Source organism: Cryptococcus neoformans, chromosome 13 (genome assembly GCF_000149385.1).
Source record: "Cryptococcus neoformans var. neoformans B-3501A chromosome 13, whole genome shotgun sequence".
Lineage (NCBI taxonomy): Eukaryota > Fungi > Basidiomycota > Tremellomycetes > Tremellales > Cryptococcaceae > Cryptococcus > Cryptococcus deneoformans.
Genome location: NC_009189.1, coordinates 447,640 through 457,415, shown reverse-complemented (window position 1 = coordinate 457,415; position 9,776 = coordinate 447,640). Strand labels below are relative to the sequence as shown.

Here is a 9,776-nt window from a genome sequence, read left to right as displayed (position 1 = left end):
CCCCCCCCCCGCATTCGACCCGAGGAGAAAAAAAAAAAAGAGGAAAACTGACATGGGGTTTTCAACAGTCCGACATTCAGCCACTTTAGCCAGTTACCTCAACAACGTAAGCCAGTCCCTCCCAATCCTGTCATACGATCCACGCAGAACCTAAAGCTGATTATTTTCTTTTGTTTCCCTTTCGGCAGTGCTGGCAGGAGCGATCATGCACCTCTTCATGCTTTTAAACCCGCTGGTTATAGCCTTTAGTAAGTGTTACAGATACACATCAATACCCACCTCCAGTGTACTCGTGCTGAATATGGTTGTCGCAGCGCTGGTGTTTTACGGCGCGTGCTATCGTAAGTCGTGTATCTCTCTCCTTCTTCTTCTTTTTTACTTTTATGAAACTGACTGACCTTTTTGACTTTTGCTACTGCTAGTGGTGTGGAAACGTCAGTTCATCTACGTCTATGGAAGACTTTATGAAGTCAACGGTCGTCGGTCGTGTATCAGGATCCAACGATACAGTATGGATGCCTTGGCCTGTACGTCCAGATTTCTTAGGGCTTTTGTTTTCTAACGCCCTGATACCCTTTTCTTGAGATATGCAGTGGCTCAATTCGTTCTCTTTGCATTCTTCATTTTGAGTGAGTTTAAAACGAAAGCGCGAAAAAAGGTTGGAAACTAAAGACCTTTTACAGACAAGGCAAAGGGACATGCTATTGCGACTGGAGTCCTCTTTGCATTGACTCTGATTAGCAAGATCATGTAATTACTCTTCTTTCTGGTCTCCTTGGGATGATTTGACTCACACTCTATCCGTAGAATCACCCGTGCGCTCAAAAAGCGATTCGACAGGTAAGCAACTGCTATCTGAGATGAGAACCCAAAAACTGACATCTCATAGACTGGATCACGAGGAAGCCGATATTCTCTGCCCGCCAGTGACTGCCACATCCGCCACAGGCAAACAAGGTGAAGGCGACAATACCACAATCCAGTACTCCTCCGACTCGTCTGACGAAGAGGATGGACGTCTAGGCGATGAAGAGTCGATAAGGCAGAGAAGCAAATGCGGGAAGATCCGACGCAACTTTGGTAACTGGACAATAAGCCGTGGACGCCACGGTAGACCCATATCCCTCCGAAAGCTTATCCCCTTTGATCGTACAATCTTCAACTCGCTTGATTCCAGAATCCAATTCGATCCAACCCCTAGCACTGAGACCCCACTAGACGACTACCTTGATCCTTTGACAACACTTTCTCCATCTCCGAATTCAGATGAACTTTCAATCGTTGTACCGCACCCACCACTCCCGCCATGGGAGGATATTCCTCCTTATCAACGATCGCGAGGGTACAATGACCAGCCGGCGTATACAGAAGGCTTTGAAGAGTTTTTATTACTCCAGCGCGATCCGAGGTCAACCATTGATCTGGATGATTGTGTAGAGATGCGGTTAGCGCTGACTTCTTCCAATGGAGGAACAGGGGTAATGGGAGATTGGTCGCTGGGCATCGAGAAGGATGATGCAGAGTTGGATGCGGAAGAAGATAAAGGTGAGGGCAGGCCGACAGCGTTCAGATCCAAGACCGAGCCGACCCTGTCCACTTTCCTGGATAACAAGGCAGGTTTACCTCTGATGCATCCTGAGATATGGGGTGAAGGGGGCGCGAACCTCTATCGAAGCCATACCGACTTTGGCGGTCTATATCAACCCCCTCCAAGCCCTACTGCTGAGCGAGATGGCGCAATCTCAATGCAGACATTCTCGGTTTCTTCGACGGGGGCTTTGCCATCAGATAGCCCTGAAATCCTGACAGCAGGTCATGAAGTTGGTTTATCCGCTTTGAGTCCCGGGTCTATTCCTTCGATAGTTCGTCGACGTAGCTTCCACGGAAGCAATGATGAGACCGATACTACCGTTTCCCCTGCGCCAAGGCCCGATTCTCACATCTCCTTTGGAGCCCTGGGCAAATCTCCTTCCGCTCGAAAGCCAAGTATCCTTCGCGCGCCAAGTATGCACAGTGCTTACACCCGCATGTCCCCACGCCTCGGACGGTCTGCCAGTACTTATTCATACACGCGAAATCGTTCGGCTAGCGGAGTGTCCGCTCAGCAACAAGCGCTTCTTAGTGAGGTAATCAAGGAAGAGGATAAGGCAAACAAGGATGCGGCAAGACAGGAGAAGGAGGACTTGGCAAAGGAAGAGGTAGAGGTCATGAAGGAACAGGAGAGGAGAAGAAAGGAAAGTCAAGGTGAGATGGTTGCGTCTGAGCTTGTTACCAGAAAAAGGACCAGAAAAGGCACAGGTTTCTCGATGAATAGCAGGAAATCAGATAGACGTGAAAGTGAGACGGGCCCACTTGCCAGAAGGTAAGTCTTTTTGTTATAGGCTATAAACGTCACTTGACTGACAACTGGTTTTAAGTAACAATGACAACAAGCAAAGCTCGGAGGCCTCTCATGAACGGTCAAGTGTAACCACCGCAAATCCAGCGGTCCCAGAGGCTGATTGATGCAAGGCAATAAGAAGTGAGCTGCATACAATGGCATGATATACAGATGCTGGGTATCTTGGGGCTCTATATTTATATTTGTATGTATTATATACGTTATGCGTGGCAACAAGCACCTTTACGGCTTTCTATGAGCAGATCTCCAAGCTTTTTTCCTCTTCTCATATGCCTTTCCACTCTCCTTAGCCTCCCTCCTCAACTTCAACGTGTGTTTCCCAGGTTTCTTCCATTGGATAGTCATTAACTGATCGCCAGATTTAACGGCTTCCTCTTCAGCAGAAGCAGGGACCAGGCTTTCTTCATTCTGAGTATCACTCTCTACATCTTTGACATCGTTGCCGATGTCATCGGTAGGTTCTGGTAGGTCGGTGAGAGACGCCGTTGCTGCATGACGGCCTGCCTCAATTGCTTGCCGCCTAGCCTCGTAATAACGAGTCATGCTCTCAACAGTATGGCCTTCAGGGATATACAATGATGCCATGTCGATCAACTTCTTCCGAAGACTCTGAGCACCCTTGCGAGCTTCTAGCTGGCCATTCTCGTCCATCTCCGTCTTGATTACAGAGTACTTGACAGTCCCTGAGAATACAGCATATGAGCAACCACTCCCCGGACACGGAAATTTGAAAAGAAATGGGACGACTTACATTCGGGTACTTTTCGAGTACGTTCATCGATGACGAAGGCGGGAATTTGGCCCTGAACAGGTTGACCATCAAGGAAGTTCTCCATGGTGATCGTGATTGCCTGAACAGGAGGCGGTCCTTTTTCATCTTTCCAGTGTTTGGGCTCTACATATGCCGTCACACTGTTTTGATCAATATTAGGAGTGTGTTTGATGATCATCTTTACGTCCTACAGAGACGGAAAAAAGAATTTATGAGCCAATGATAGACAAAGTGAACGGCCGCCCGACGTACGACACCAGAAAACGCTTTAACACTGAGGTCTAACAACTTCTGTAGAACGGTCACAGAGATCTTGAAAGCCGCATCGGCCATCTCGCTTGATCCGAAAATCCTTTGATCAATTTCAGTCCTATTTGGACGTCAGCATGGAAGAACATCATCTATTTGTGTCACGCGAAAGACTCACAGAGGGACATATTGGAAGCCGAAGATGCGAGAAGTGTTGTGATAAGCAAGGAAGATGCCATCCATGCCACCAATGCGAACTTGAAAGCTGTCTTTGGTCAGGTATGGCCCCACATATAAGACTTGTTCTCCATCCGTCTTACCTATATTTCAGCATGACTGCACGCATGAGATCATAGTACCTAAGACAGAGTCAGGAGACATGGCCATGGCTCGAAACAACACGATGAACTTACTCTCTCTCGTAAGATCCGGTGTACCCTCGGTCCTTGAAGATATCATAGACAGAGTTGGCCTACACCAAGAAGTTAAAATAATCATTACAACGTCGCCAAAGAAGAGTATAATGACTAACAAGGTAGTTTGCGGAATCATAACGAATAGGGAAGCACGCTCTGGTCTTGATATCAAAAACACCAGAGCCCGGCAAGTCAGGGTGATAGCAATCCAGTTGAGAACGGAGGAGCATGGAGCCAATCTACAAGTAGAAGAGTTGGCACAAGCTTTCGAGGTGTATACGTACTTTTTTGTAATGATAGGCTTCTCTTTCTGTTCTTTCCGCGTCTGAAACCGATTCTTCGGGACTTGAGAGAAGGAAGCGTTTTAAATCTTTTGCTTCGGAGGTGAGCATCTTCTCCAGAATGTGGCCCTAAGATTGGCTTAGTACACTGTAATTTGCAAAGATGAAAGGGAAAGGTAAAAACCTCACAAAATCACTGAGAATGTTGTCCACATCATACGTCTTGTCATTGTCCACAGAGTAAGTGCGTTTACCTAATCGATTTAAGACGATGGATGCTGGCAACTCTGCGCCTCGGGTAAAATCAGATCTCTACAGGATATGGGTCAGACTTTGGCTGCCTTTACTGGAAGAGCTGATCTTACTTCCGTTGAGAAATCCTGGCTTAATATCGAAGTATCAATACCTCTACCGCCTGCGAAGAAGATAAGAAGCTATATTATCGATCCTTGGGATATACACATACCGCTCAGGGCGAAATAAATTTGGCTTAGTGATTTGGACACAGTAGAAGTAGAGCCCAAGAATCGACACGCATACTTCTGCGCGAGGTCAAGTAATTCCTGCGCCCCCCATTGTGAGCAAAACCAAATCATTTTGAGAGTCCAATAATAATTCTCACTTTATCCTGCGATGGGGTGATATATGAAGGGCATCGATGGAAAGCAAAGTCTTGGGGTTGTGGAATGTCATTCAAACTGGCATCAAAGTTCCAAACCCCTGTCCGAGGATCGCGTAGCTGGTGAATGCCCGGACTGGCAGTAGGATTAGCGATGTCACATCAAGATAATGTCAAACACCATACCTGAATAACACTCTATTGAGGCCTTTTCGTAACCGAGCTACTTTCATTTCCCGGGGGGGGTTCACTTCTGCAATGCGACAGATGTTAGTATTGCCGCATAGAGACCGAAGCTATTGCACTGACCTCCTACAGGGATTCTACTGGCTGATAAAGACCCTGATTCAATAGGTTCTACTTCCTCAGATTCGATTACTGATTTGCTCGTGCCTTCAGAGAGTGCGTCTGGCGGATAAAACAAATGAGCAGGCGTAATACAACGGAAGGTGCGGCAACTTACCAGCTACCTCTCCTCCTGATGGGTATGAATCAATAGGCAGTTCGAAATCAGAATTTTCAATCCCCTGATTAACACTGTTGGTCGATAGATCTGGACTCTCGTCCGACGTCTGATTCCTGACATGACCAGCCGATGTCTTTAAGGAAAGCCTGCGCTTCCTATGTGCTTTTTGTCCCACTTTGCTTTCAGACAGTTCTAAGCTATTTTTTGAAGTGTTGTTGATTTTTAGTTGTGGGGCCTTGGTCCTCAGCCGTCTGCGGTACTCTAAACCCGAAGAAAATGAACTGAGGTCTACAGCGAGGTCAACCCTACCCTGCTGCCCAAGTGATTGACCCGCTTTCGGGGCTTCACCACTAGAGGTAGTTGGTTCATTAGATTGTTCTAGAGAGGATGCGGCATCTCTTCGACTTGTAAGATGCTTAGACGCTCGACGAGCCAGTTCGGCCACGCTGGTGGCAGGAGCTGTATCGACAAGACTCCTTGTGGCGGGGCGAGGGACGAAATGCGTCGCTGTCGCTCTGGTGCAGCGGAGAAGGGAAGCAGAGAGTTGAGCATGGGGGAGCATGGTCTGTGCTCTCGGGTTGGAAGGTTGGAAGGGTGGCGAGCGCTGGAGGGGGCTGAGGGCGGTTGACGTAACGTGGGCTGGGGAGTATATGTTTTTGAGGAGCGTCAATAGGGCGAGACAGACAGGTGGAGGCCACAAAAACAGCGGGTGTCAGGCACCTTTTGTTACGTAATATACCACTTGTGAAAAAAATAATAAAAAAAGTGAAAAAGGCGTCTCCACGGCGCAACACCACTTTTACTTTCGCCCCCATCATCATTTCTCACTCACCCAACCCAAAAAAGACCAACAAACACCAAAATGCTGATCTACCAGGACGTCCTTACCGGTGACGAGATGATCTCTGACGCCTTCCCTATGTACGTACACACCTGACAACTCCATGTTTCCCAGGTGTTGATGGGCCCCTTTCCAGCAAGGAGATCGGTGACATCGCCTACGAGGTTGACTGTGCCAACATCATCATCAAGGAGGGTGATGTTGACATTGGTAGGTACCTATCTGTAGCGTTAGCATGAGAAGTACTGACACTCTGCGGTAGGAGGTAACCCTTCCGCTGAGGAGGCCGCCGAGGCCCTTGAGGAGGGTGCCCAGCAGGTCAACAACGTTGTCCACTCTTTCCGACTCCAGTCCACTTCTTTCGACAAGAAGGTGAGGAATCTGTAACTCGGCACAGACGAACGACGCGCTGACCGCCGACCGCAGTCTTACCTTACCTACCTTAAGGGCTACATGAAGGCCATCAAGTCTAAGCTCCAGGAGTCCAACCCCGACCGAGTTGCTGCTTTCGAGAAGGGCGCTCAGGATTTCGCCAAGAAGATTGTTGCCAACTTCAAGGACTACGAGTTCTACATCGGAGAGAGCATGAACCCCGACGGCATGGTCTGCCTCCTTGTGAGTGATCTGCATAATGGAGACACAAGAGATGCTAATTCCGTCTTCTAGAACTACCGAGAGGACGGTGTCACCCCTTACTTCACCATGTGGAAGGACGGCCTTAAGGAGGTTGGTATCGCTTTCATCTTGCAAAACGCTTCATGTGCTAATACATCTCCTACAGATCAAGATCTAAGCGCGAATTATTATAAATTTGGTTGTTTTTATTATACGGCGCTGAGGCTTATGCATATTCATGCATGATAATATTCCGTGCATAAAACGAATTTGTAATGAAAACATTGGAGCATTTGTTGGGTACTTGTTTTATATAATTGCCCCCCGAAGGCGTCCGTCGTCGGAGAAAAAAAAACGAAAAAGTCTGAGCATCGCTAGTTTGTATAGGTCCCCTACTCCTTGCACTATGCACGAACTTCTACGCCTGGTCCCTATATTAACTCGAAGATGTTCTATCAACTTGCACGTCTTGCCAAACTCTTGCTTTCAAACACATTTGAACCTGACGTCGCTCGTCTCCGATAAGGCCAACCTCTGCTGCGTGTTGTTGTAGAACGCGAATTTACGGCTTCCATCGTCAAAGACACTTCAAAAGATACATTTCTACCACGACCAACACAGCTTGCTTTATAATACATTTAATACATCGCAAATACCAAATTTCACTAGCATGGAAAATGCCAGCTCCGCCTTAACCGCTTTCAGGCAAGCGGAGAAGCACTTCAAGAATCGAGCTAATAAAGATATCTACCCATCACTTCGTCAATGGCAAGACCGTTTGATCGACTTGTCCCGGCCAGATTCTCAAGAGGAGGATGAAATATGGGCCGCTGGGTGGTGGAGTCCTGATCATGACGTTGTGCCAGCAGCTACAAGTGGCAGACGGAGAAAGGGGGTGGAAAAAAAGGATAAAGGGGAGAGACCAGAGCTGGATATCGCGAGTCTTGAATCTTTGTCTTTACACGGTGGGAAGACTGGATATATCGTCGCTCCAGGTGCGTGTGCCCCTCCCCATCTGAGAGACCGCTGTAACAACTTTTGTGACACAGGATGTGTTCTTATACCTGGCTACCTCACGGTCGAACAGCAACTTTCCTTCCTGCATGATTCCCTTGCCCGATACACTCTCCCACCTAACCCTCTCTCGCTTAGCACTCATTACGATCTTCCTCCCAACCTTTTCTCCTTATTTGTCTCAAACCCGGAAGCGACCGTTCTTCCGAAACACATGACTGGCACAGTCAACCCCGAAGCACTTGCCTCCGCTTCCCAACCAAAGAGCAGGAAATTGAATGATACAGAACCGGCATCAGTGATAGGGTATGAAGAGATTGTAGCTCGAAATAAAGCTTGGACAGGGGATTTGCCTAGCGACAAGCTGGGAGCAAAAGAGGTGAGGAAGCTTTGGAAGGAAATTCGCTGGGCGAATCTGGGATGGGTATATCAAGTAAGTTTCATTTTTGTTGTCAATAGTCTGCAATGTAACTTTGCTCATCATCATTTGATTAATTAGTGGTCGACAAAATCGTATGATTTCGCACCAGAAACCCCAATACCTTTCCCCGCTCCGCTCGCCGATCTTTGCTCCGAAGCAGTAGCATCAGTGCCGTGGGAGAATGTGTTCTCTTCAGTATCGGATCCAGACGCTTCAACATATGGTTGGCAATCTTGGCCAAGAGATTACAGTACGTCTTCTCACATTAATTGAATCGCTTTGAAATCAAATCTGACTTGTGGTGATAGAGCCTGATACGGGCATTGTCAACTTTTATCAGCTGAATGATACACTCATGGCACACGTCGATCGTGCAGAGTGAGTTTGACAAACCCCAAAGAGTCACAACCATCTTGCTGACCCATAGAAACAGACTAGATCCCGCTCGACCGCTGGTTTCAGTCTCGTAAGTATTCGGATCCATCCTCTCTCCCACTCTCTTCTCGCTGGTCCTCGTATAACTAACTCCAATCCAGTTTGGGGCACGCTGCAATCCTTCTTTTGGGTTCTGACTCTCGTGATGAAGTCCCTAGACCGATAATACTTCGTTCCGGCGATATGCTGATCATGAGCGGTAAAGGCAGACAGTCTTATCATGGTAAGCTACTTTTCTTAAATACCTGTCTCCCCAGTCCTCTGGACCGTCCTGAAGGAAGATGCTTATAAACGCTATGCTGGACAGGTGTACCCCGTATCCTGGAAGGGAGCCTTCCATCACATTTCTTGGTACAGGAAAGTGACTCTGAGGAGATGAAGGCAGCGAAGAATTGGATAAGTACAGCTAGGATTAACATCAATGCTAGACAAGTCTTTCCACCAGGTTTCAAAAGAGTAAATTGACTAGCATCACACATCCGAATATATGCATACTACAATATTGCCCTCCTCCGTCGACATATCGTAAAAGGCGTTGCATCCGTCTAACTGTACTCGTAGTCACGCATCCCATATAAGAAAGAAGTATTACGTAAAGTATCTAAACGCGTCTGCAGTAATAATGGCTGCCAGTAAAAGGACGCGTTTTTGAGCCTGTTTAGCTCATGTTCAATCGCGAATCTATCACATCCCATAGTTGACTGCCCTTCTTCGTCTTTTCGATCCGAAGCCTTCCATTCATATCAACAGGTATTGGAGGGTCTGCCATGTCTTCTTCCGACAGCACTGCTCGTCAGGAGCTCGGTGACCGATTTGGTCGCGCCGTGATGGACCACCCGGATGTGATGGCAGAGTGTAAGCTTTCCTCAAATCCAAGAAGGCCCCTCCTGAGCATGTACTAATCCTTTCGTTTACTTTTCTCGCTGTGAAGGCCTCTCATTGATGCGGCTATACAACCTCACTGCCTCCGATCTCTTCTTCAAATACGAGGCGTTTGTCATGTCGAGGCCATCTGGACTTCGTGCCAAATTATCAACCATAACGATCAATAGTGTCAAGGAGCTTCGGACAGAATTGCAACGTTCTCAACAGGCGAAGGCTGTTGCTAACATGGGAGCCGCTAATGTGCCAAGGCTGAATGGATCTGAGAAGAAGGCGGCTGTAGGAGTGAAGAAAGCTAAGGGTCTAGGTGATCTCGAAGGCTTGTGAGTTTGATTTGAACGAAGCGCATTAGGCACATTGTTTG

The 9,776-nt window shown here is 47.6% G+C and overlaps 5 protein-coding genes across 5 annotated transcripts in view; 4 read left to right on the top strand and 1 right to left on the bottom strand.

Annotated features, from left to right (window-relative positions):
* Nucleotides 1-205: 205 nt before the first annotated feature.
* On the top strand, nucleotides 206-2,505 carry CNBM1340 (hypothetical protein; the record flags this gene model as incomplete). Its single annotated transcript, XM_767122.1, has 7 exons — nucleotides 206-341; nucleotides 423-527; nucleotides 594-629; nucleotides 684-750; nucleotides 808-840; nucleotides 890-2,362; nucleotides 2,418-2,505. 7 exons carry the CDS (start codon nucleotides 206-208, stop codon nucleotides 2,503-2,505), a joined length of 1,938 nt encoding a protein of 645 aa, XP_772215.1.
* A 118-nt stretch (nucleotides 2,506-2,623) lies between these two features.
* CNBM1330 (hypothetical protein) lies at nucleotides 2,624-5,766 on the bottom strand (the record flags this gene model as incomplete). Its single annotated transcript, XM_767121.1, has 15 exons — nucleotides 2,624-3,084; nucleotides 3,153-3,360; nucleotides 3,426-3,543; nucleotides 3,601-3,687; nucleotides 3,743-3,781; nucleotides 3,836-3,894; nucleotides 3,955-4,077; nucleotides 4,123-4,248; nucleotides 4,309-4,431; nucleotides 4,485-4,534; nucleotides 4,586-4,682; nucleotides 4,742-4,874; nucleotides 4,925-4,991; nucleotides 5,048-5,146; nucleotides 5,202-5,766. 15 exons carry the CDS (start codon nucleotides 5,764-5,766, stop codon nucleotides 2,624-2,626), a joined length of 2,355 nt encoding a protein of 784 aa, XP_772214.1.
* Nucleotides 5,767-6,066: 300 nt separating this feature from the next.
* Nucleotides 6,067-6,838, top strand: CNBM1320 (hypothetical protein; the record flags this gene model as incomplete). Its single annotated transcript, XM_767120.1, has 6 exons — nucleotides 6,067-6,125; nucleotides 6,182-6,255; nucleotides 6,308-6,417; nucleotides 6,472-6,660; nucleotides 6,712-6,771; nucleotides 6,827-6,838. The coding sequence occupies 6 exons, from the start codon at nucleotides 6,067-6,069 to the stop codon at nucleotides 6,836-6,838; spliced, it is 504 nt and encodes a 167-aa protein (XP_772213.1).
* Nucleotides 6,839-7,330: 492 nt separating this feature from the next.
* CNBM1310 (hypothetical protein) lies at nucleotides 7,331-8,995 on the top strand (the record flags this gene model as incomplete). The annotated part of the gene is made up of 7 exons (XM_767119.1): nucleotides 7,331-7,655; nucleotides 7,710-8,107; nucleotides 8,174-8,345; nucleotides 8,404-8,473; nucleotides 8,529-8,561; nucleotides 8,632-8,753; nucleotides 8,838-8,995. The coding sequence occupies 7 exons, from the start codon at nucleotides 7,331-7,333 to the stop codon at nucleotides 8,993-8,995; spliced, it is 1,278 nt and encodes a 425-aa protein (XP_772212.1).
* A 302-nt stretch (nucleotides 8,996-9,297) lies between these two features.
* Nucleotides 9,298-9,776, top strand: part of CNBM1300 (hypothetical protein) — a gene marked incomplete at both ends in the record, with an annotated part of 2,577 nt that continues 2,098 nt past the window's right edge. The window contains 2 exons of the mRNA XM_767118.1: nucleotides 9,298-9,385; nucleotides 9,462-9,735. Coding sequence (XP_772211.1) covers nucleotides 9,298-9,385; nucleotides 9,462-9,735 — 362 coding nt within the window. The remainder of the gene's footprint in view (nucleotides 9,386-9,461; nucleotides 9,736-9,776) is intronic.